General features: G+C 51.6%; 10 protein-coding genes across 13 annotated transcripts; 5 read left to right on the forward strand and 5 right to left on the reverse strand.

Annotated features, from left to right (window-relative positions):
- Positions 1–487: 487 nt before the first annotated feature.
- Positions 488–3,563, forward strand: PV06_03188 (uncharacterized protein). The gene is made up of 3 exons (XM_016403948.1): positions 488–1,187; positions 1,251–1,415; positions 1,465–3,563. The coding sequence occupies exons 1-3, from the start codon at positions 1,112–1,114 to the stop codon at positions 2,904–2,906; spliced, it is 1,683 nt and encodes a 560-aa protein (XP_016264953.1). The 5' UTR covers positions 488–1,111; the 3' UTR covers positions 2,907–3,563.
- Positions 3,564–3,610: 47 nt separating this feature from the next.
- Positions 3,611–6,298, reverse strand: PV06_03189 (uncharacterized protein; the record flags this gene model as incomplete). Its single annotated transcript, XM_016403949.1, has 1 exon — positions 3,611–6,298. The coding sequence occupies one exon, from the start codon at positions 6,296–6,298 to the stop codon at positions 3,611–3,613; it is 2,688 nt and encodes an 895-aa protein (XP_016264954.1).
- Positions 6,299–8,613: 2,315 nt separating this feature from the next.
- PV06_03190 lies at positions 8,614–9,783 on the forward strand. 2 transcript variants are annotated; one of them, XM_016403951.1, is made up of 3 exons: positions 8,614–8,735; positions 8,795–9,130; positions 9,281–9,783. In XM_016403951.1, the coding sequence occupies exons 2-3, from the start codon at positions 9,065–9,067 to the stop codon at positions 9,641–9,643; spliced, it is 429 nt and encodes a 142-aa protein (XP_016264956.1). In that variant the 5' UTR covers positions 8,614–8,735; positions 8,795–9,064; the 3' UTR covers positions 9,644–9,783. The 2 variants fall into 2 exon arrangements, with proteins under 2 accessions (XP_016264956.1, XP_016264955.1); XM_016403950.1 differs by having other exon boundaries at positions 8,614–9,130.
- A 2-nt stretch (positions 9,784–9,785) lies between these two features.
- On the reverse strand, positions 9,786–11,688 carry PV06_03191 (uncharacterized protein). Its single transcript, XM_016403952.1, has 2 exons — positions 11,311–11,688; positions 9,786–11,252 (listed from the first exon to the last, which is right to left on the reverse strand). The coding sequence occupies exons 1-2, from the start codon at positions 11,528–11,530 to the stop codon at positions 10,105–10,107; spliced, it is 1,368 nt and encodes a 455-aa protein (XP_016264957.1). The 5' UTR covers positions 11,531–11,688; the 3' UTR covers positions 9,786–10,104.
- A 172-nt stretch (positions 11,689–11,860) lies between these two features.
- On the forward strand, positions 11,861–14,865 carry PV06_03192 (uncharacterized protein). Its single transcript, XM_016403953.1, has one exon. The coding sequence runs from the start codon at positions 12,064–12,066 to the stop codon at positions 13,747–13,749; it is 1,686 nt and encodes a 561-aa protein (XP_016264958.1). The 5' UTR covers positions 11,861–12,063; the 3' UTR covers positions 13,750–14,865.
- PV06_03193 (uncharacterized protein) lies at positions 13,648–15,139 on the reverse strand. Its single transcript, XM_016403954.1, has one exon. It carries the CDS (start codon positions 14,788–14,790, stop codon positions 13,981–13,983), a length of 810 nt encoding a protein of 269 aa, XP_016264959.1. The 5' UTR covers positions 14,791–15,139; the 3' UTR covers positions 13,648–13,980.
- Positions 15,140–15,526: 387 nt separating this feature from the next.
- PV06_03194 lies at positions 15,527–17,462 on the forward strand. Of its 3 annotated transcripts, XM_016403955.1 has the most exons (5): positions 15,527–15,906; positions 15,987–16,288; positions 16,347–16,434; positions 16,489–16,522; positions 16,598–17,462. In XM_016403955.1, exons 1-5 carry the CDS (start codon positions 15,618–15,620, stop codon positions 17,295–17,297), a joined length of 1,413 nt encoding a protein of 470 aa, XP_016264960.1. In that variant the 5' UTR covers positions 15,527–15,617; the 3' UTR covers positions 17,298–17,462. The 3 variants fall into 3 exon arrangements, with proteins under 3 accessions (XP_016264960.1, XP_016264961.1, XP_016264962.1); XM_016403956.1 differs by having other exon boundaries at positions 16,489–17,462; XM_016403957.1 differs by lacking the exon at positions 15,527–15,906 and having other exon boundaries at positions 15,949–16,288; positions 16,489–17,462.
- Positions 17,463–17,523: 61 nt separating this feature from the next.
- PV06_03195 (uncharacterized protein) lies at positions 17,524–21,562 on the forward strand. Its single transcript, XM_016403958.1, has one exon. It carries the CDS (start codon positions 17,656–17,658, stop codon positions 19,807–19,809), a length of 2,154 nt encoding a protein of 717 aa, XP_016264963.1. The 5' UTR covers positions 17,524–17,655; the 3' UTR covers positions 19,810–21,562.
- Positions 19,923–21,788, reverse strand: PV06_03196 (uncharacterized protein). Its single transcript, XM_016403959.1, has one exon. The coding sequence runs from the start codon at positions 21,435–21,437 to the stop codon at positions 20,172–20,174; it is 1,266 nt and encodes a 421-aa protein (XP_016264964.1). The 5' UTR covers positions 21,438–21,788; the 3' UTR covers positions 19,923–20,171.
- Positions 21,789–22,314: 526 nt separating this feature from the next.
- Positions 22,315–22,752, reverse strand: PV06_03197 (uncharacterized protein; the record flags this gene model as incomplete). Its single annotated transcript, XM_016403960.1, has 1 exon — positions 22,315–22,752. One exon carries the CDS (start codon positions 22,750–22,752, stop codon positions 22,315–22,317), a length of 438 nt encoding a protein of 145 aa, XP_016264965.1.
- Positions 22,753–23,013: the final 261 nt, after the last annotated feature.

Here is a 23,013-nt window from a genome sequence, read left to right on the forward strand (position 1 = left end):
ATGGAGGTGGGTGCTGCGAATCCCTCGGCGGCGGATACTCGTGCTGGCCTTGATGAGTAAGGGCAATGGGCTCCGGGGCTACTGTATGTACCTAGTTTTCTGGAGCCAGGTACGTGTACGTTGATGTGCTCGTAGCTAATCAAGCCTCGGTAAGTAAAAGAGTACCATAAAGTAAATGATACCTTGTATGAGGGACGACAGCGGCAATTGCCATTGACAATCTAGAAGGACCCTGAAAATATTTGTTCAACGGGTTGGTACGGAAAAGCACCAGTAACAAATATATTGTTAGGTGGTGATAGGCCTAATAGGCGTAGTGACTTCATTTATTTGGTCGCCGAGGAAGTTATTTTATTATTCAGTTAGGCTGGCGCATGCCGGTGGCGCACCCACTCTTTTCTTCACTGTAGGGATTATTATTACGAGTACGAGGCTTGCGGTGGCCCTCGGGCGCGGGAGAATTCCTCTTTTTCTTGTTACTGCTGGGCACCTGGACACCTGGACCCTGGGACCTGTGCTGTACTCCGTGTGGCCTAAATAGTCATACCTACAGTAAAGATCTTCCCCCCAGTCGCTTCTCTCATTATTCTCGAACTTCCATTTCTACCCGCTCCAACCCACACTCTTCTTCCTACCACTCTTCTTGTTCCTTACAGCGTCTTCCATCAGCATCTTCTTCGCCAGAAGTCGTCACATTCACCATGGCTGATCCTGACCCGTAACCCCCGATATCCTTGATCCTCCTTCTTTTCGTTCCTTGTTCAACTCGTTTTCGGCGTCTGGCGGTCTTCTTAATTCGAAATTTTCCCCGACGTTACTTTCCACTTCCCATTCCGCCATCACCTCCCATCATCTCCGCCTCGCACCCTGCGCCGCCAACACCTTCTACTGGGCTAGATATATGTGACAACAACGGCTCTCCCCTGTTGAGAGACTATATCCCGGCTACTCCGACATCGAGAGCCACCTCTACACGTCGATCGCTCGCTGATTCCGCCTATACCATTCTGGTCTGTCCCTCCGGCCACTTTCGCCCCCCGCTCGACCGACCGATACGCCAGCGACATATCTCAAGGCAGTACAGCACAGAGAAGGTTGCACTCTCTTCAATATGCTCATCAACGGAGAGAAATTCGCCTGCGAGGCCTGCGTGAGGGGCCATCGGGTCAGTTCCTGTCACCATCAGGGTAAGTGGTCCTGCGATTCTCGAGGCTGGCAAAAGATATCTGGAGTCATACTGACTTGCCCAGATCGTCCCCTTGTCCATGTGAACAAGAAAGGCCGACCCGTCTCACAATGTCAACACTGCCGAGGCCTGCGCAAGGCCCGCGCTCAGCATGTCAAATGTGAATGCCATGACAAGGCGCACGTGAAAGAGGAGTGTCCACATGAAAATCCTAGTAGTGCGAAGACCGGTAGGCAGTGTGTTGTCACGAAACCCTGCTCAGGGACTGACCCTTCCAGAAACAAACACCTGCTGTTGCCAACATGGCCAGCGCTGTACTTGTTCCTTGAAAAAGGATCTCGACACTGTCCCCGAGGACATCTCCCACCTGATGCATGCGAAAGAAAGCCCTAAGCCTCGTCCGAACCACAACTCCCATGATCCAAAAACGACCATCTTCACCAACGGTCACCATAAGCCAGTGCACAAATTCAACGATGCTCACAACCAGCTTGGGGCTCCTTACAAGATTCCCTCGCGATCGAATTCCCTTCATGGGCACCGGGAGATCGCCCAACGATCGACGGACAATCTCTTGCTCACTAAGTCTACGAGACCTCATCAAGAGTCACCGTTACACCATTCCGTCACCGATGCGATGGCTATGATGGACCGCAGGGCAAGGTCGGAGCACAATTCGCCGATACTTGGTCCTCAAAAATACTCTCACACTCCGTTACAAGACCTCAACCTTCCCCATTTCGATCCCTCTGCCTATTCTTATTCGCCGTTTGGGACCGACACCCCTCCGACACAGACCAACAGTCTGCAAAACAGTCAGAATCCAAGTCAGTCCGACCTGACTTTGCCAGAACAATTTCCCGAGAGCTGGTTCATGACATACGAACAAGCACATGAGTACGATCCGCCAAAGTACAGCGACATAGCCTCGGTTGACTGGTCAACGTTCAACCTCGACAATACTGGCAATATGAACAACATGAGCAACAACGCCAACAACAATTTCTACAATGCAGGTTCATTTGATACTTACAATCAGCCGCAACAATCAAACTATCAGGCTTTCGAATTGGCGAAACAGATCAACCAGGTTGGCTTGAACTCTTCAAATGGGGATGTGTCAGAGGTTGAGGATCAGTCCCCACCATCAAGTCGCTGGACCAGTGACCAAAAATCGGTGTCGGTTGACGCAAAACCAAATCCAGAAACATTCAATGATTTCAGTAGTGCTGGAGGAGACGATGCCTCCGACAGATACCGGTTGTCTTCGGCGTCCTCGTACTATGGCACACCCCAAGCCAACATGTTGGCTACTGAAAATCTCGGAGGTCTTGATATTGATGACTATCTTAAACGAGCTGAAGCAGAGACAAGGCGAATACAGAGCATCCAGATGCAGAAACAAATGGCGCAGATGCAGATGGCATCTCCCGACCCATCTCAAACACAGTCACGAATGTCCAGTGTAAGTCGAGGTATTACCCCGAGCGTATCGACACCAGGAAGTGCCGGAAACGGTGAACATCCCTATACAATACGAGAAGCACAGATGTACGCACACATGGAAAATCTTCCTACGGGGAATATGACTCAGCAAAAACCTCCTATGCCTGCCACCAGCATTGCTCAAGATCCGTCGTGGTCAGTAGCTCCAGACATGTCGAATCCCGAATTGTCCTTGGACGGCGATGAACGAGAGGATGAGGACTGGGTTCGGTAATCGAGTCTCCCTCGCCTTACCCTCCAAGTCCCGAGCAGCCACATTGCGCACAGCAATCACTCTTTTTTTTTAACGAGTTATGATGATGCACATACGTTATATATTTAAGATACCAGTATCCCGGCTTTTCGATGCAGAGGATGATCGATATTAAGCAAAAGGGATGGGGGAGTTGGGGAGCATACGAACAGCAGATGCCGTCTCTCTCTCTCGCAAGAAAGATGAGATGGAGGACCGGGATTTCATTATTTGCTGGAAGATTGATTTTGTGGCGCAAGGGGTTTCATATGAGCAGTGCTAAGACTTTTCCACTTGTTCTGTGCAGTCAAAAGAAATCTGGAGGGCCGAGGTCATTTTCACGATCAAAATTCATTCGTTCATTAGCGGTCTGTGTGTTATACGAATCGAGTTACTTGATGCAGTGGCAGTGGGATCCGGTTTGGATTCTACAGCAATGACACGATGGGAACAAGAGTGCCTAGGCAACTTTCATGGTCTGCTATACATTCTTTAATGTTGAGATTAGGCCCATCATGTCTATCGAGTTTGTCTTGACGGATCCGCGTCTGCTCTGAAAGGAACAAGATGGCATTCTCGATGCTGAATGGACGATGGTAGATGCATATAGACAATCTTTATGTTTTGTGTTTTGAGAAATGCGTTTATTCAATTCCCAAGTTTCAAGTTCTGACTATCTGTTTAGACTACTGTGTAGACTTCAAAACCTCCTCGACCCATCTCATCTCTATCGCCGACACACCCCTGGCGTAGGCCTTTGTACCCGTGTAGACGAACTCATTGTACATTATACCTTGGAATTTACGACGACTTCCTCCGCCCGTACTCGCGACACCTGTATTTCTGGTCGATTTCGTGTTGTTGCCGCCGTCGTCATCGTCCACGGAGGAAGTGGGTGGTCCGCCGACAGAAAAAAGGACACTGCTCGGATGGATCGACACTGGTTGATTCGTGACCAACGTACGGTAAGATCCGTCACTCGACAGACGTGCGACGTTGGTGTGGAATCCGGTCAAGAGGGTTTTGAGGATTCTGGTAGAGAGGGTGGTCGGGTCGTGTACGGCGTCGCTGCTGGTGCCGTTACTGGTGGTAGAAGTGGAAGACGAAGCTTTCTTACGACGCTCCATTATATTCGCAAGTTGTTTCCTAACGTCCATCGCTCCGGACATGGCACGGTGAGAAATCCCCCGGTCTTGACACCAGCGGCGACGGTCCGTTTGTTCGGCCGAGTAGGCTCGAACGGTGGTCAAGAGGGTGAGGTGATCCCCTTCACGTCGGTAGAGGGAGTTGCGGTTTTGAGAGATGATGTTTGATCGGGATGTCGAGTTGTCATCATCATCATCATCATCGTCGTCGTCGTCGTCGTCATCACCGTCACCACCACCATGATTGTTGCCAGTGCTGGCGGTAGTGGTGTCGGTACGTCCCCCAGGGCGAGAGTTGCTCGACTTGACCATGGCTTCAGGCTTCAATGGATCAGACGGCATCTTCCCAACAGAATCCTGACCAGAATCACCACCACGGTGGACGTTGAGAAAGACGTTTTCCACACTCAATGCGGACACGATGTCTATGATCTCGGTCGTGCACGCGTGGTTTGGGTCTGCGCTGGCGAGGAGCACCCTGGCGAGGCTGGCGGGTAGAGGGAGGACGCTCATCTCCCGACCTAGCGCGGTGATTTGTCCGGATTTGGGGTCCAAGGCGGACAGTTGAAGCAAGTGGACCAGGGCGCGTTCGAGAGCACGACGAGGTGGCGTCGTCAGGAACGGAAACGAGGAGAGGTCGTCGATCCCGTGGGCCTTGAGGGTCAAGACGAGTTGGGACAGGTCGCACCGCAAAATCTCCGGTTCGGTGTCTTGGGCGAGGGAGGTGAAATCGGACCGCGTGTAGAGTCTGTACGCCGTGCCGGGCGCGTCACGGCCCGCCCGGCCGGAGCGTTGGTTGGCGGAACTGCGTGAGATGGGCACGGTCAAGAGGGTGTCGAGGTTGAGGGAAGGTCGAAAGAGTCGTTGCTTGGCTTTGCCCGTGTCGACGACGTGTCGGATCCCCGGGACCGTGATGGAGGTTTCGGCGATGTTGGTCGCCAGGATGATCTTGCGCGTGAATTTGGGCGTGGGTTGGAAGACCCGCTGTTGGGCCGGGGACGGGAGCGCGGCGTAGAGTGGGAGGATGAGAAGTTTGGGAAGTGTTTTGTTGAGGGTCGCGTCTTTCAGGATGGACGCGGACCATGCGGTCACGAGGCTCATGAGGGATTCGACCGTTTCTTGGCCGGTGAGAAAAACCAAAATGTCTCCTGGGAGAGGAGAGTGGGTGTGGATATGCTTGATGCGTTCGAAGGCGGCGTCGATTATGTCGGGGACAGGGGTGGGTGCGTAATTGACGGTGACGGGGTATTGACGACCCTTGATGAAGAGCGTGGTCGCTTTGGACTGGCTTTTGATAGAAACAGGAGGTTCTTTGCGCTTGTCAGTTTCTTTGTCGTCGTCCATCTGGAGCCGAGTATCATCCGGTGAGTCAACAACGAAAAACCTCTGAATCTTCTCCATGTCCGCTGTAGCACTCATGACGACGACCTTCATACCGACGCCTCCTCTTCCGTCATCTGCACTCCTCTGCTCTTGGAGCCTCCTCAAAAACCCCAACACCAGATCGACATTCACACCTCGCTCATGTACTTCGTCAACCACGATGGCGGAGTATTCTCTCAGCCAAGGGTCTCGTAGCATCTCTTGCAAAAGCATGCCCTCCGTCAGAAACTTGATTTTCATCCCCGGACTCGTGCTGTTCTCGAACCTGACCGAGTACCCAACCTGCGAAGCGGGGCTGGAGTTTCCCAGAGGCGTGCCCATCTCTTCGGCGACACGTCGAGCCAGTGAAATGGCGGCAACCCTTCGAGGTTGTGTGATGGCGATACATCCTCCCACCTTTGCGCCACCTTTGATGGTCGTCCTCTTGCACCATCGCTCGTTGACCAAGAACTGTGGGATCTGCGTTGACTTTCCGGAACCCGTCTCCCCGACCAAGAGTAGTACGTCATTGTCCCGCAATGCCTGTCTAATTGCATCTGCGTGCTCGTATATCGGTAGTTTCTGTCGGACGGAAAGTAATGCGTGAGCACGTTCCCTTAAATTTGATCCCTTGGTAGACTTGTATGATGCTGTCTTGGCCGTTGCCACGTTGTCCAAGGGGCTGCTCTCGGACCCATGTGTGAAAGTGACGGTTTTTCCAAGTGACGGATTCTTGCGGTGTGCTTGAAGCGCATCCTGAACCGTCGTGGACTTGGGGGCAAAGGCTTCAGTAGCAGATCGCTTTTTCCCCTTTGCTAATCTGGATTTTTCCTGGCTGGATACAGGTTTGGATTGGAGCTTTTCCATTCCTGGTTTCGATATGCCCGGAGAAGCAGGGCCCTTAAGTGTACATGTGTCGAGTGGTGGGTGGGTGAGTAGAGAGTGAGGGCACTTTATGTAGGTAGATATCAAAGACAAAAATGCTGCGGGAAGCCCATCAAAAACTTCTAATCGGAGCCTCGTCGCTGGATTTCCCCGATGTCTTGGCGAACCACACAGCCTCGTCCTCCCCCTTTCTTATGTAATCGTATCAACCATGAAAGCATTCATTTCTTTCGAGAGCTGCATCATTTGTAGCCTCCAAGACATGCCTATGTGTATAATCAAGGGTTGTAGATTGATATACAAATGCTCCATCATCTATTCCAGATCGATCAAACCCCGATAAGACCAAGTACATACCACTTTGAGCCCTCAGTGAACCCGACTACTCCGAAAGCAAACATCGATCGTTGTTGGCATTTTCCCACTTACTGAGACACATTGACTCCTCGCTCTTATTGGTCTTTAGAATGTTCATAGCGCTGGGCAGCTGCTTAGCCGGTGCCATGGTAGTATTTAAACCCCGCAAACGCTCTCTGTGGCCTTTTCCACCCGCACATCTTCAACTGAACCTTCGTCACCACCATTGAGACACACTACATTTTCCAGCATGGCCGGTATCTCTCAAAACATTACTTACGTCGTTCTCGGGGCCAACAAGGGTACATTCATGCATCGACTTCTGCGAGTTGTGGTTTTGAGCGAGTTCAATTGACACCTGCTCTAGGTATTGGCCTTGGAATTGTGCAGGCACTTTTTGCTCGGCCTCAGACTACCGTCATCGGCGTCGTTAGAGATCCCGTACGGGCTTCGAACCTCGAGGATGAATGCTCAAAAGGGCCAAGGGGTGAAGGTAGTAATTTGCACACTCTCGCAGTCGATGTCAGCAATGTCCCCGAACGAGACGGCCTCAAAGAGTTGATCAAGTCCAAATTGAGTTCGTCCATTGATCACATCGATGTCTTCATCAGCTCCATTGGTCAGACTGGCCTTATGAAATCAGCACTTGAAACCACAGCGCAAGAGATGAGGGAGCATTATGAGGCAAACACCATTTCCCCGTTGATGTTGTTTCAGGCGTTCTGGCCCTTGATGCAACAAACCTCAACGGATTCCGAGGCATCGAGTCCGAAGAAGGTATTCTTTCTGTCTTCGTCTGTGGGATGCATCGGTGAGTTGATGGAGCCAATGCCGGGCGGCGCGTATGGACCTTCCAAGGCGGCATTGAATTGGATCGTACGCAAACTACACTTTGAGCTGCGAGACCAAGGTATCGTCAGTGTCGCTGTACATCCTGGGTGAGTTGGCGCCTTGACGGCAGTCTGTGACACGGATAACAACTAACACAAAGCAGATGGGTTCAGACGGAAATGGGTGATTTGGCTGCAAAATCTTGGAATTACCCTGGCAAGCCGCCGATGACAGTCGCGCAGAGCGTCGAAGGTGTACTGCAAGTAGTAAGTCGGACCTCGTCCCCATGTTGAGTAATCAAACGACTGACCGTGAGTAGATTGATGGTGCAACTCAAGAAAACTCGTCGGGCAAATTCCTTTCCTTTGACGGCCAAGAGGTAGCGTGGTGATGGATGATCACAAAGTGTTACTGGAATTCCTGGAAGTCACTATTGGTCATGACTATAAAGGGTTTATGAAATCGAGGACTGACTCGGTCTGAACGATGGGCTACAGAGTGATCAATGATTCATCCCTTCCTCTTTGCATATAATGTCAGATCTGAATTCCAAATCGCTACGCTCGTTAATAAGTTAACACGTTGACAAGGACGACAGCCTGCATTCCCTGTTCAGCTCCTTTGCGTGATGTTCAGTTAGTGTTCCAGCCTGTGTAAAGTAGCAAGAGATCGTCTCACTCTTCCTGGAGCACGGCGTTTGCAACTGAGTCAGGTAGCTTGGATGACCCCCCTGATGTGTCTCAGCCTTGGCGGAGACCGGCAGGGGGTCACCGATGTCTATCCCCTCTATCACCAACGACGATCCGGCGGAAGCCAATTCAGGGTTACGAGTACATTGGACTAATAGCCCCCGGCTACTCTTCATCATACGTAGCATTTATCCATCTCCCCCATGCTGATTCGAGACCCTGCCGCTGAATTTAAGATGGAGCCCAAGATTATTTTCACGCCGTTAGAGGGGAACTTCTCTTCGTTTGGTGAACTCTGGATGCTGCTTTAACTACACTAAGCCAATTCGGGAATCACGGAAGAAAGCGGCGACGAACACAAACTCCACAATTCTTCGGACGCATCAGATGTGAGATTACATTATCCCGGTACATCGAATAGGATGGATAACGCGAAAACTGCCACTTCCTTAGCGGAGCTTTGATGATAGCTTTTGCTCCTCGGCGTTTGAAAATCAGGCATCTGTTCATTCTGTCTTGTCAGGGCTGTCAAGTTCTCTCCTGTGCGCCGCCCTCGGATAGGTTAGAAGCTGAGTCACAGAACAATTGACGCAACAACAAGAACAAGCCCGCGTGGATCAAGTCTTCTCTCCTCGAACGGGATGGGCGGATCTATTTCAATAAGTGATGCATAGTCGATTGACTCTCCAAAAGTGGCCCTCTACAGGGTTGACAAATACTTTACAAGTTCAGTGTCTATAAGAAGGCCAAGTCCCCCCCGGGAAGAGTTCGACATGATATCAAACCATCGACCTCAATCCATTCCCCAAGTCAATACAACATTACCAACTATTTGATAACATTCAAACTTGCTCATCTCCAATTCCCCATCATGCCTACCGGATCCTGCTTCTGCAAGGGTATCAACCTTGAATACACCGGTGAACCCGCCATGACGGTAAGATTACGAAGAACCTCCTCTCTCAAACATGCCGACCCCCTTGGGGGCCCTGCCGGGTACGGTCCGGGTACCCCGGGCGGGGCCGAATGACATGGATGTTGTGGAAGATTTCCTTGAACTGACACCTCTTCAAACAAAAAAAAATAGGCCCTCTGTCACTGCAACGACTGCCGCCACATCTCCGGCGGCCTGTACAGTCACAACATCGTCGTGCCCAGCGAGCAGGTCAAGATCACAAAGGGTGCGCCCAAGGAGATCTCCACCACCGCCAACAGCGGCAAGCGCATGACCAACTGTTTCTGCCCGGACTGCGGCACCACGCTCTTCCGCTACGGCGACACCTTCGGCGGCAGGGACGGCCTCTTGGTCCTCAAGGCGGGCATCATGGACGACGCCGACGTCATCAACAACACCAAACCCGGCGCCGAGTTGTTCGCGCCGCGACGCATCGATTGGGTCGAGGGCATCGGCGGTGCCGCCCAGGTCGAGGAGATGCCGCCTCCGTCTTGAGCAGCATCATTTTTTCCAGAGGCCACAGAAGGGATACAGAATACTCACTGCCAAAACAGCCATTCCTTCAGAGCATATACAGTAGATAATTACTCCCTCCGGACCATAGAAACTAGTTAGTCAGTCATCTGATATTCACTCCCTCCATGAGCAATTCAAAGTTAAAAAGCAAAACTCAGTACGATCTGACAAAGTCGTCTTTTATTATTCATTCATAATTGGGCAGAGTCGAATAGAGGCCGAGGAGCCGCGTATATACACAGACAATCAGAGTCTCAAAAAGTCATGCAGAACCAAAATCCAAGCACCAGAGACGCCATTGCTATGCAGGAGATGAAAAGGTTTCCCGCCCGTAATGATACAAACACACAAGGACACACACAAGGACTCTCCAGAGCCCATGAACGAGACGAAAAAACACATGAACAAAAGCCCCCTTGCAAAGCAAAAGACTTCAGGCTTCAAGCTTCAGCTTTGCCGAGCTCTCTCTTCTCATTCACTCTCCGTGCCCATTTCTTCCCCACCTCATAACTGCTGATCATGATGGCGCAAGCAGGAGCGACCTTCATACACCGTGCGGCCCAACCTTTGAATAGTCCGGCCATTCCTTCTTCGTGGAAAATGTGATATAAGAATCGCGGCATCGACAATTCTTCGGGAATCAACTTGCCCTGCTTCGCAAGTTGCTTGGCAGCCACCACTGAAGGTGCATCATCTCCGGCATGATGGTAAACCTGTTGACGTGTCTTTCCAACATCAAATGGCGTTGTGACGAATGCAGCAACTGCACCAGAAACCGAGCCTGCCAGAAAGCTGTCGACGAATGTTGTCATATGACTCTCATTCGCCTGGGACTCTCGTCCTCCCGTCAAGGATCTCGCGGGGCTGAGGTCGTGGCCTTTGGCAGCTTCCCGAGCATCCGTTAGTCGGTTCCGTACAGCTTCATATCCCCACCAATATATCCCGGAAAAGGGTACATCCCGCCACATAGTCAGAGTCAGTCCTCGCCACAGAGAGGTGTAACCCTGGGTTTGTGTCATTCGGTGCATTCCGAGCAAGGTCTCTTTGAAAACACTAGTTCCAGTCGTCGCTTGCATCCTTGTTCGGAACATTTCAATCGGCGAGACTGCGACGGCTGCGGCTATCCGGGCAATAGAGCCAGCGACAAGAGGGACATAAACATCGCTGGCTAATTTCTTGAGCGGGCTGGCATGACTGTACCGGAGCCAGTCATAGCCTGTAAAGTAGATGACATTGCCAGGAATTGCCATCATCAATGTTGGAGACAGTCCACGCCATAATGTGGTATATCCTTCGTTCCTCGCAATCTTTTTCAGTCCATCCAAAGTTGAATTGAATGTTTTCCGCTGGGTCTCTTCCACCGCACATTCCGGTCCAGCTGCATCCGCGATATGTGTCGGCGCATTCCCGGCCAGACAGAATTGTCCATTGTTCCCTACCCAGAAGACTTCTCGGCAACACGAATTGATACCTAGGTCGGGAGGTAGTTGTTTAAAATTGGTAGAGTATGCTGCGAAGCGGGAAAGGTTGACGGGAGTCGGAGCATGTTGTGCTTGTAGTCGTACACGTACTACATCGAGAGGTGTGACTGAATTTCGAGAGATCAGAAAATAGTCAGGGCCACAGTGAAAAGGATCAAGATATACCTAGTAGTGAGGTCAAGACGCTGCCCCAGGTGGCGGAGACCATGCGCTGTGAGGTGGTTATGTCGAGGTGAGGAGAGGTCGACATATTGGCAGCTAACTCCGATTCTTGGAGCTGTACTCTGTCATGTCGCTGTCCCTGGAGATGTGGTTGTGCATCCTGACTGAGCGAGGATTGAGTGTCCAGTGCCTGTGCAGGTTCGGAGGTGAAGGAGTAGGACATTCAAGCCGACGACGTCACGACGTCTGGTGCAGAAGAAACGACTCTTGAATCCAACGCGCAACCCGTATTGGAAAGTTCGAGGATCGAGGGTAGAGTTGAGTGAAAGGGAGAGAGGCGTTGAGTCTATACACAGAGGCAACAAATATGACTATGACATCGAGACTGTGAGAATCAAAAAAAAGATGCGGTTCGCCGCCTGGACGGATATTTATCGGGAGACGCCGGCACCGGAGGGCGCGAGTCAATGACATCGCCCTCCACTAATACCAAATGCCCCCAGAATCTCCGAACCTCGCGTTATGTGTCTTTGTAATCCCATAATGAGACAAATCTACTCATCCTACTCTGCTATTCGCTCCTCTCTTTTACCTGCTTATAATACTTGTCGTTGACCTTGGTCAATGTTCGGCGGTTTCTAAACTAATGGCGCAGGCGTCATCCCTCCATTGACCACTCACTGCACAGAGAAGACAACTGCTCCGTTTGATCGACGTCCGGGATTTGTAGATAAGACGTCAATCAGTCCCGGAACGATGGATGATTCAGCCTCAGCCCTGGAACGGTTTCGCCAGCAATGGAAAGAAGAAGTTAATGCGCGCGCAAGGAAACCACAGGGACAATCATCAAAGTCGAAACCAGAAAGGACCAGAAGAACGAGTGAAGCCAGACTTGAGAGACCGACTAACAAGCCGCCTACTCGCCACCTGGTAGCCGACATCAAAGATGAATTAGATCATTATAGTGATGAAGATCAGGCCGGCGAGAGCAGTTCAATCCTGGCCCAGGGTGTCGAAGGACTCACCATACACGACAACATCGACGATGATGAATTTACACGGAGACTTCCGCAAAAGGAGCCGACAAGTGCCCTTGAGCATTTCGAACACGCCGTAGAAAGAGAGAGACAGGGCAATCTTGGTGATAGCCTGGCACATTATCGAAAAGCGTACAGACTCGACGCAAAGGTCGATCAATCATACAGACAAAAACATTTTCCACCGTCCAAGTCAAAGCCGACGACGAACCCATCCAACGCGGCTGCCACCGTCCCTTCGACCGCCCACCACTCATCGAAAGAACCCCTAGAAGATCCTATACCCACTGCTGAGCTCATCGATAGCTTCGCGCATTGTCGGATTCAAGGAGTACCGCCCGTCATCGAGGGTGACCATCCACCACCGTGCCCGATCGAGAAGCTGCCGACCGAAGTGCTTTTAGATTTGCTCCAACATGTGGCCATCTATGATCCGGCCGTGTTCTCTCGCCTGGCACTTGTCTGCAAGAAACTGGCGTACCACGTCTGGACCGACAACAGCATCTGGAAACGGATCGCCCTCGGCTCAGAGTTTGGTCTGGGCGGGCAACAGTATCATTTCATGACCGACCTGCAAGGACGGGAACTCGTCTTCCGCGAAGTGGGCGAAGACTACGACGAGGATCTACCTGCCGTCGGAGAATCGTCTTTTCCCAAGGAAATACTCTGGCGGGATGTATTTCACAATCATCCTCGTGTTCGTTTCACAGGCGTTTACATATCTACCGTCAATTACACCCGACCTGGTGGTGCGTCGGCCACGGCGTATACGTGGAACAACCCGATTCACGTGGTCACATATTACCGCTACCTCCGTTTCTTCCGAGACGGCACTTGCATGTCGCTTCTCACTGTCGAAGAGCCGATCGATGTTGTTCATCATCTGACGCCAGAAAATTTAGCCTACGTTCGTTCCAATAAGAAAGACGTTGCAAGCTCCTTGAAGATCACCCCAGCGTCCGGGAAGTCAGCCTCGGGGAAAACTGCGACGTCGACTTCTACCGCATCAGCAGCAGCAGGCAGCTCGGGTAATGTTGCGCCTCCACCAGCTGCCCAGCAGATCATGAAGCATGTTCTGAGAGGTCGATGGCGACTATGCCATCCTAGTCTTGACAACTCAGCGGCGGAGGTAACACAAGAAGGTATAGGACCGTCCGACGTCTCGACCTTGGCTCCTGGCGACTTGCAGATCGAGACCGAGGGGGCCGGTCCCCGGTACAGGTATACCATGCATCTGAGCTTGAAGTCGGCCGGAAGGTCCAAGCATATGACCAGGAATAATAAACTTAACTGGAAAGGCTTCTGGAGTTATAATCTTTTGACGGATGACTGGAGCGAGTTTAGCTTGAGGCACGACAAGCCCTTTTACTTTTCTCGCGTCAAAGCGTACGGGTTGGGGTATTGAGCTTTGGAGCCATCCCAGACAGTCTGAGCATCAGCAGTAAAAGATCATGTCGGTACCGCTGGCTGTCCTATATTGTTGTGGCTGTGAGTGGGGCGAGGGAAACGCCCTCAGCACGTGGTGTGTCCAAGCATACTGCTTCTAGGTGTCGGACAGGCCCATTAGAGAAACCATCAGATGTGGATTTTTTGAATCCATGCACTCATCCTTGCTTCTCTGCACATTTCTCATGCTTCAAGCCCCCTGGTTACTCTGCCTCCATATCCTCACGATCTCCAGCATTTCCCATCCAGCAGTCTTGCCGCTTGTGCCTACGGTCTCGGCGCACCATTTCCACTCCTCGGTTCCTTCCCAAGTTGCAATCCAGGCCTTGACTTGTTCAGGTTTGTTGCCCCGACAGAACAAAATGTAAGCCACTCCTCGACTGCTCAGAACCTCGGGGATTTGCGCGAGCATGCGGTTCGTGACTTCCATTCCGTCTGCACCACCGGCGTAAGAGAGCGAGAGCAGATGCGAAGATTCTTCGAAGGATATCTTTCCATCTGCGCTCGACGTGCCGGGGAAGGTGGGGACGGAGTCCGTAGGCACGTACGGCGGGTTGAAAACTAGTATGTCGACTTCGCTCGGTCGAAGTGCGGTGGTGAGGTCGCCGCTCACGGATGACATGTAAATGCTGTTGCTGTTGCTAGTTCCATTGCTTCCTTTCGGCTCGGCCAGGGCCTTTTCGGCCGTCATTCTCGTAGCCTGACACGCGTACGTGTTGACGTCGATCCCGAGACTCAGGATGTCCCTGCCGAAAATCGTGCAGGCGTGCGTGGTCAGGAAGGCGATTATCACGCCTGAGCCTGGACCGAGCTCGACGAGAAAGGGCGCCGGGGATAAGGAACTACTGGTCATGCTGGGATCTGAACTTGTGGCGAAGCGTGCATGAAGCCATTCTGTTTCGGAGGGGGAGGAGAGTGTGTCGAGAAACAAATACGAATCTTCAGCGGGTTCGTAGATTGTGTCGTAGGAGACGTGCGAGGTTGAGGGCGTTGGGAGCATGATGTGTGCTACGTATGGCAGTAGATAAGACTCAGGTAATCCCTTGCCGGTGTGAGTGAAGATAGCAATTGCAACACTATATTGCCTCGTTTCTCGACGTGGATAAAAATGTGGTACTCGTCCTTGTACAAGGTTCTCCAAGTACTTTTTTCTGGCGGCAGACTATGACTTGGATTATGCTCGATTTTGCCAGTTGAAGACCATAATATGATGTTTCGTCGATATTATCAGCCCACTTTATACCCACATGTTCACGCGAGAATATGGTGTTGGGCTGGATGTGAGAACGGAGGAAACAACCGTGTTGGTAATGCAGGATTTCATGCCTCGCTTACATAATTTCCCCAGGCGCGAGGCTGTCATTGAGCATCGCCTGATGTAGGTAACATTGGTGGGAGGCCTCGGCTCTGCAATTCCCATCAGAAGATCACTGCACATTCAGTCCTGGGTCAATAGACGGACTTGACCGATTCCCAGGCTGATTGATGAGCCGGAATCTCTAGGAAACATGGACACGATATACAGTCGATTGTTCAGTTGCCAGTGCTTATGACACCTGATCACCGGGCAAAGAACGCGACAAAACATAGTCAAACTATCCCTGAAGTATCAGGAACATCGTTCCGATTCGACGCCTTTGCTCCCTGTTCTTAGCCCCGGGGATGGACCCTGAGATCCGACCAACTTCTCACTTTGGACAAATACCGAGAGCCGTAAAACGAGCATCGTCTAGGACTTATGGCTCTGCTTATCTTGCATATATTCCAGCTTCTACTCATCACAGGCATCATGAATACCTCTACGGACAATGACTGAATCGCGAGAGGATGTACCGGCGCAGTGAACCTCGAAGTGGACACGCATCAAAAGCCTCGTCTCCGCCCTCAGCTCGACACCAAGAAGATGAAGAAGAGATACAGGATTTATCGCAGCACGCAAGCCCTGGCAACCGCCCTCTGAAGCGCAATCGAATACCCTTTCACCGTCATCACAGTTCAGGAAATACTTCTGTTTCTAGAGAAGGGAGTCATTTGGGAAGCCCCAATACGGTGGAATTGCAGCATACCGGCTATCCGCTGAAGACGAACCCTTTTGTCCAGCGAGCAGTCCAGTTCTGTATGTTTCTCAAAACGTCTAATTGCTTTCAAGTTGCAACATGGGCAACAGGAGCTGACCACCTTGGTCTTCATGGCCAGATGTGAAATATTATGCTCCATCTGCAAATCAGAGGCCGCACTTCATGGGGGTCGGACAAGACCTCTCGCTCCTACGCCAGTATATCCCATTCATTCTGCATGACCGAATGGTCTTCAGCGCCATGGTTGCCATGGCTTCCCTGGGTGCTGACATTGCAGCAAACGGCAACCGCGAGCGTTCTTCAGAGACGCTGAAGTACTACCAGTTAGCAGTCTCTCTGCTACGGCAGCGATTGATGGACGAGTCGCAAAGGTCAAATGATGCAGTCGTAGTGACACTTAGTAACCTCTGCGGATTTGAAGTAAGCCTGTCCCTCCCCAGCTACGGTCAAACACGGCATATTAATCTGGAATTTCCAGGCAATGTCAGGAAGATTCGATGCAGTCGATATGCATACCCAGGGTATCAGACATGTTGTCTCTCTCAGGGGTGGCCCAGACAGACTAGGTAAGGATATCTCCAGTGTCTGCATGAGCCACTTTTTTGATTGCTTCTTTCTAGGATTTGACGGCTTCCTTAGAACAATAGCGGTCGCGTAAGTGCCCATTTGGAGGCCCGCCACCTTCTGAAAGATGGCCAGAACTAATCATGTTTCGTTTTTCGTTGCTAGCTGGTTAACCTTTTATGCCACTCGGCACTACATTTCAACTCATCAGCAAACCCTCATACCTTCAGACGGAAAGTTCACTTACCCGACTCATCCATTCGACCCGGACCTGTGCAGTGTCATTGCCAAATTCCCACCGGGCCTCATGAACCTTGCATTGTCGAGCCAGCTGAGCCATCAGATCATAGTGCTGATATCGCGGGTCAATATGTGGGGTCAGGAGATCGTTAACTCTTTACGGGAGAAGGACATCAATCGCCTACATTATCTCTCTCATAACACGAAGAATATCACACTTTGCGGCGAATTCCTACTACATCCAAGCTTGTCGCTGGTCGAGAAACTCCTCATACTCGGTCTCCTTGGTTTCTGCTATTCCAATGATGACACCAGATCTATGTATTGGTTAACAAAATCCTATTTACAAGTTCGATGCCGATACTTAAATTCTCTTTTCATTGATGTATCCGAGAAGAATGAGGACTTCATGACGTGGGTCGGGACTGTCCTTGTCTCGACGAGTGATCCTGGGTCTGAACCTTGGATCCTGGGTTCGTCCCTGCTAGATGCGCGACCTACTCCACGAGATTGGCAGGCCAATGTCAAAATCTGCGAGGAATTCTTTTGGATTGAGTCAATGTCCTTGAGGTTGTCATCAAAAATTGGATATCTCAAGCAGACGCAGCGCATGAGCCAAGGATAAATCCCTCAATATCTGCACCGAAACCATGGTCAACAAAGAATTGGTTATTCCTTTTCCAGCCACTTACATTTTAGCCAACCTATTGATATGCATATCCGGCCCATTGCAATAAGGAAAAAAGAACGGAAAGGAAAGGAAAGGAAATGTCACTTGAGGGTTGGACCGACTATTTGACACAAGTCGTACTCGTATCAGATAGTCTCTAATGTTATCTAATCGCTTGGCACCACATATCTCAATGACTTCACGTTCTTCGCGTCTCCTCTACCGCGACCAATTGAACACTATATACCCAAGTAAACAAAGCGACAACACCATGCCCTGGATAATTGATCATCTACAATAAGCATATCTCGAAATGTCGAAGACCGAGATACTGCCTCCTAATAGAGCGACATTCGCCTCGGTCTTCTCTCATCCTACATTCCGGCCGCCCAAACATCAACAGCGCTTCACCGCGACTGCAAGCAAACAGCTACCAGTCATCAAGTCAACCCTTAAACACCATCTACGATCACTTCTGGGCATAGGAGATGAAACCTTCTTGTATGGTCAGGATCGATGGATCTCTGGAAGGGGTGGTCCATTTCACAGCCATTTCGAAACGTGTCCGGATCCAGCGCAAATACGGCACCCTACTTCTGAAGACCATGCTACTCAATTAGCCAGAGAATCTCGCTCGCCGTTATGGACGTATCTTGAACAATGGAAATCAATCGTGGGACCATCGACGCTCAAGAAACAACTCGCCAGCTTTCTGATAGACCTCCTTGCAGAATTCATCACCTGGTCCTACGCGGGCGTGTACCGCGAATGGCTTGAAAGACATCTTGATTTTTGGGTTGAGCACCTTCTCGCTCGGATCACCCAAAAGATGTGTCATCATCTGGAAGACGATTCCCAGAGTTTATCTACACCTGTCGAAACGAAGAAATGGAAAGACATGGCGACGGCCCGCCTAGGCGCTCTTCGTGTCGATGAACTCTTCAACGTCATCGTCGAATGGGACGTAACTGCACCAGCGATAGAGGATCTTCGAGCGTTCACTACTAACCCTGCAACACGAGCATATTTGACCCAAGATTTTGCAAACGTCCTACAAAAGCGCCTTCTACATCCTGGCGCATCAACAGTTGAAATCCTCCAGATCTACATCTCCATCATCCGCGCATTCCGCATCCTCGATCCAAGAGGCGTGCTCCTCGACCGCATTGCACGAAAACTGCGTCGCTACCTCCGTGAACGCGACGACACAATCAAGGTCATCGTCGTAGGACTCCTCAGTGATCCAGGCAGCGACGACGGAAAACCAGCGCCCCCTGACCCGAACGTGCTCACCGAGCTTGCTGTGGAATTAAACAACACCAACAATCAATCCAGCGGTGCGGACGATACCGACTTTGACTGGAACAACATGGACTGGGTGCCTGACCCGATCGACGCGGCTCCAGACTACGCGAAGACCAAGAACGACGTGATAGGAAGTCTGATCACGCTATTCGACACGAAGGACGTTTTCGTGCGGGAACTACAATACTACATCGCAGATCGCCTGCTCAAGAAAAACGAAGACTTCAACCAGGAGATCTCTGTGCTGGAGCATCTCAAGCTCCGGTTCGGTGACGCAGCCCTGCAAGGTTGCGAAGTCATGCTCCGCGATGTCTTGGATTCGAGAAAGGTGGACACCGTGGTTCGTCGTGACCGGGGAATGCATGATCCGTCGGCCACAGACGGAAGAGAAGGAGACGGCGTCCAATTACATGCCAAAATTTTGTCGCGCTTATTCTGGCCATCCATACCGGAGCAAGGCTTCACCGTGCCTAAGTTCGTGCAGGAACAGCAAAAGAGTTACGAAGCCGGGTTCGAAGCTCTCAAACAGAACAGAAAACTCACATGGAACAACGCGGTGGGCCAGGTCGAAGTCGAGTTGGAATTCGAGGACCGTACGGTCGTAGAGGAAGTCCTACCTTGGCACGCAACCGTCATCTACGCGTTCCAGGACACAGGTGCTGCAGACGCGTCTCCAGTGAGCAAAACCGTCGCGGAACTAGCTGCCGAGCTCAGCATATCCCCTACCCACGTACGCATGGCGTGTGTTTTCTGGATGAGCAAGCGGGTTCTGATAGAGACTATCAGAGACACCTTTGTCGTACTCGACCGACTCCCCGATGCGACCGACAGTGCCATGCAAGATGACGGCAGTGGTGCTGGCAGACACGACACCGCTTCTTCCTCGGCTGCTGCTGCTGCCGCCGCGGTGGCACAGGCAGCAAAGGAGGCCGAGGAGGAAGAGCGAAAGGCCAAAATGGCGGTCTACCATCAATTCGTGGTCAGTATGCTGACGAATCAGGGTGCCATGCCGTTGCCACGAATAGCCATGATGTTGGGAATAGTGGTGCCAGGTGGATTCCCCTTTAGTAACGAGGAATTGAAAGAGTTTTTGGTCGGAATGGTGAAAGATGGAGTGCTCGAGATTGGGCACGGTGGTGCTTATAAAGTTGTTTCTTCTTGAGCAGGGGTATCTACCATACTCAGACATTCTCACGCCTTCACACCCTTACACCCTCACACACTTTCATGGTATCACGGTATTACGGTTTTACGCATTACGCAATACATATTTGAGGGTGATATTACTAGGACTATGAAAGCCGAAAACAGGATGATCATTAGGAGGAGAAAATCAGGTGTCCTTCGCAGGGCAACCGATATCGTGACGCTTCAGGGATCAATGACGAGAGAACCTCACATTCGATCTCAAGCAAAATCAACATCGATATCAAACAACTCGGTTGTTATATCATCTCGACTCAAGAAGGATTGAACGATTGATACTATTTTGGCAAGCCAAAAGATTTCCCATCTACCTAGGTCTTAATCGGCATCCAACCTAGCCACTGGTGGCGTGTCATCAACCTGAATGCCACCCCTCTTCCTTTCGTTATTGTCAGGGAACGGCAACGTCCAACCACCTTCACTAGCCGGAGTGCTCAGCCAGAGCCTCATGAGGTGTCTCCGCGGCATGCCGCTCTCGGGCGGGTGGTCCCTGTACTCGGTACGGGCGTGCAAGACGTGGCTGTTGCTCAGGAACTGAATGTCACCCACGTCGAGGATCATGTGCAACTTGACGCGGTTGCACACGGCCTCGAGGGTTTCGAGGGCGTGGACCTGTTCGGCGCTCAGAGGTGGGATGATGCCTTTGTCGCTGAACCTGGACAGACTGCGGACGTAGTACGGGTCCCATTTACAATAGACTCTGTGCTGTTGACGCTCCGGGTTGGTCGGTTCGTCCGATGACGATGGTTCGAGATACATGACGGCCGCTCGGATATAAGGCTCTTCGCCTTTGCTGACCTCGCCCTTGCGGTCGAAGTACCACACGGGTTTCGTCAGCAGTTCCGCGACATCGGGGTACTCTGCCTGCAAAATGTTCCAGACCTGGTGGACGCACGCGACGTCGCTCTCGCCGCCGTACTGGGCACGGGCGACGCACAGGAGGCCCACGACGTCCGAGTCATCGGCGTGGAAGAACTGCCTCGCGTTGGTGCGGTAGATGCGGACCTTGTCGATCTGCGTGCTGTCCTCGCCCAGGTCCTTGACGTGACCGAGGATGTGGCCCCTGCCGTTCTGCGAGACCGGGTACCCGATGTACGTGCCCAAGCCGACGTAGGCGACGGCGGACTTGTGGTTGCCCCATTCGTGGACCGGGAAACCCTTGTACAGGATGAACCCCTTGCCGTTGAGGATCTCATTGCGCATCGCCGCCAGGCTGGCCGCCATGGTGGGGAGGGGGAAGTTGGAAGGATTGATGCCCGTCAGAGGCAGCTCCTGCGCCACAAACGCGTCGGCCGCAGCGGAGAGCTCGGCGATCTCGGCTTCAGAAAAGACGTGCGTCCATCGTTCCGGGTGAGAGGCGTACTCTTCTGCCGACCAGACGGTGGGGCCGCCGCCGATGTGTTTTGGGAACGAAGAGTATGGGTAGAGCTTGTCGTAGAGGGGTGGGTGTTGACCCGACGTCTTGAAGCCGTCCGGGAAGATGGACCGATCGACTTCTTCCCCAGGAGGTTGGTGCGGATGGGGTTTCACCGGGGTCGAAGTCGACGGCGGCAGGGCCGTTGAGTCGACGGCCGTAGGTGCCATCTTGTTAAAAAGAGATCCCAGGGAGATGGACCTTACAAGTCGGATTTAGCTAGTTGAGTATTTGAGATTTGATGGATATGACGAGTCGTGAGATCCCGAGGATACGAGTAATGATATAATCTCAAGCTGCAGCCGAGTCGTCTCTTGTTGATCGAGGGTACATCAAAGGTACGTACGGAGTATCGGTATCTCAAGATGCGGCTGGCAAACCGAGCGGTTGGAACAAAAACTAACAAAAAAGCTGACCTGCAAGTTACGAAGGACGACTTCAGGTCACTCTTATAACAATCTCGGGAACAAACCCCCCCTGCCATACGTTCCATCGAGGGGATCTCCGACGCTGTACGGGACTACACGAGCACTCGCCATGGTGTGAAGCAATCCCCACAAGCAAATACAATACGAGGGGTTTGGAGGGATGATGATCCAATCGCGTGGAGAGATTGCGTGATAGCGACAGACCTCCTTGTCACTCACCACCACCACCAACCAACCAACCACCACTCGGAATGTGTTTTTGGAAAGATGCGCATTCTTGGAAATGTCCGCTCAAAACCACATGCGAACGCGAAAAACGCGGAAGACTTTCCGAGGGCGTGCAGTAAAAAGAGATCACTCGTACTTCGCTCCGTAGAAGAGGTAACAACTCATCTCGGCGTCTAGGTAGGTTGAGAGACCAAATCGATCTCAAGTACTTGGTATTGCCGTACACTATGTTCTGGATTCTTCTGCTTTCAAAATTCATGGTTAAGCAAGCACTAGTAGCAGGACCGCTGAATGTACTCTGCTGCAAAGTGAAAAAATCCCCCAGCTTGGGATGCTGCCCCCAAACCAACCACCGACTCATGTCATCTTTCATCTTTCGAACCTGAGCCCGTCACATAACATTGCATCCGCATCCATAATCCGGTGATGGCGATGGCCTCGACATCCTGGTCATGCCACAGGAAGTAGTTGTATACCCCTGACCACCGCCGTAGCCACCACCACCGCCACCACCACCCCAGTGATATACAGGCAAAGGGTTCCCATACCCGTCTGTCAAAGTGTATCCGTTTCCCAGCGTCCCACGATCATAAACATTGTCCACTATTATCCTCGTCGTGCTCGCATCGTAATCTGCCTTCTTGTCGCATTCGGGGCACGTGTGAGCGGCGGCCGAAATGTATCTCGACCTGAACAATCCCGGTCTGGCCGGCTCAAAGTGATGAAGATGCCCGGCGTCGAAACCGGCGGAGCCCCTGTTGCATTTCTTGACGATGGTGACCCATTTGTGGCGGCAAGTATGCGATTTGACAAGTTCGACGGTGCACATGGTTTTTTCTTGCCCCGGGGGATTCTGGTACGAAGAGATGCGACTCTTGGATTGTCTCCTGCGGAGCAGCTTTTTTCTTGTCGATGCCGATTTTGGTTGAAAAGGTCCGAGGATGTAAAGATAACCTGCATTGAGGAAAAAGGAAGGTTATGGAGGGTCGTATAAACGTAGTTGGTTTCTGGAAGGAGCGTTTGTCGTCGACGTAGAAAAGTGAAGACTCGCTTCAGTGACACCTTGCAGGTTTCGTGCCTTGAAACTTCT

This window comes from Exophiala oligosperma (genome assembly GCF_000835515.1).
Source record: "Exophiala oligosperma strain CBS 72588 unplaced genomic scaffold supercont1.3, whole genome shotgun sequence".
In the NCBI taxonomy this organism is placed as follows: domain Eukaryota; kingdom Fungi; phylum Ascomycota; class Eurotiomycetes; order Chaetothyriales; family Herpotrichiellaceae; genus Exophiala; species Exophiala oligosperma.

Excerpts from the sequence above, each read along its gene's own strand:
- PV06_03188 (XM_016403948.1), top strand. The coding sequence starts at position 1,112 with ATGCTCATCAACGGAGAGAAATTCGCCTGCGAGGCCTGCGTGAGGGGC. Across the intron at positions 1,188-1,250 it reads CAGTTCCTGTCACCATCAGG|ATCGTCCCCTTGTCCATGTG; the intron begins GTAAGTGGTCCT and ends TGACTTGCCCAG. Across the intron at positions 1,416-1,464 it reads TCCTAGTAGTGCGAAGACCG|AAACAAACACCTGCTGTTGC; the intron begins GTAGGCAGTGTG and ends TGACCCTTCCAG.
- PV06_03190 (XM_016403950.1), top strand. The coding sequence starts at position 9,065 with ATGCCTACCGGATCCTGCTTCTGCAAGGGTATCAACCTTGAATACACC. Across the intron at positions 9,131-9,280 it reads CCGGTGAACCCGCCATGACG|GCCCTCTGTCACTGCAACGA; the intron begins GTAAGATTACGA and ends AAAAAAAAATAG.
- PV06_03191 (XM_016403952.1), bottom strand. The coding sequence starts at position 11,530 with ATGTCCTACTCCTTCACCTCCGAACCTGCACAGGCACTGGACACTCAA. Across the intron at positions 11,253-11,310 it reads CGTCTTGACCTCACTACTAG|TCACACCTCTCGATGTAGTA; the intron begins GTATATCTTGAT and ends CTCGAAATTCAG.
- PV06_03192 (XM_016403953.1), top strand. The coding sequence starts at position 12,064 with ATGGATGATTCAGCCTCAGCCCTGGAACGGTTTCGCCAGCAATGGAAA.
- PV06_03193 (XM_016403954.1), bottom strand. The coding sequence starts at position 14,790 with ATGCTCCCAACGCCCTCAACCTCGCACGTCTCCTACGACACAATCTAC.
- PV06_03194 (XM_016403955.1), top strand. The coding sequence starts at position 15,618 with ATGTACCGGCGCAGTGAACCTCGAAGTGGACACGCATCAAAAGCCTCG. Across the intron at positions 15,907-15,986 it reads CCAGCGAGCAGTCCAGTTCT|ATGTGAAATATTATGCTCCA; the intron begins GTATGTTTCTCA and ends CTTCATGGCCAG. Across the intron at positions 16,435-16,488 it reads GGGTGGCCCAGACAGACTAG|GATTTGACGGCTTCCTTAGA; the intron begins GTAAGGATATCT and ends GCTTCTTTCTAG.
- PV06_03195 (XM_016403958.1), top strand. The coding sequence starts at position 17,656 with ATGTCGAAGACCGAGATACTGCCTCCTAATAGAGCGACATTCGCCTCG.
- PV06_03196 (XM_016403959.1), bottom strand. The coding sequence starts at position 21,437 with ATGGCACCTACGGCCGTCGACTCAACGGCCCTGCCGCCGTCGACTTCG.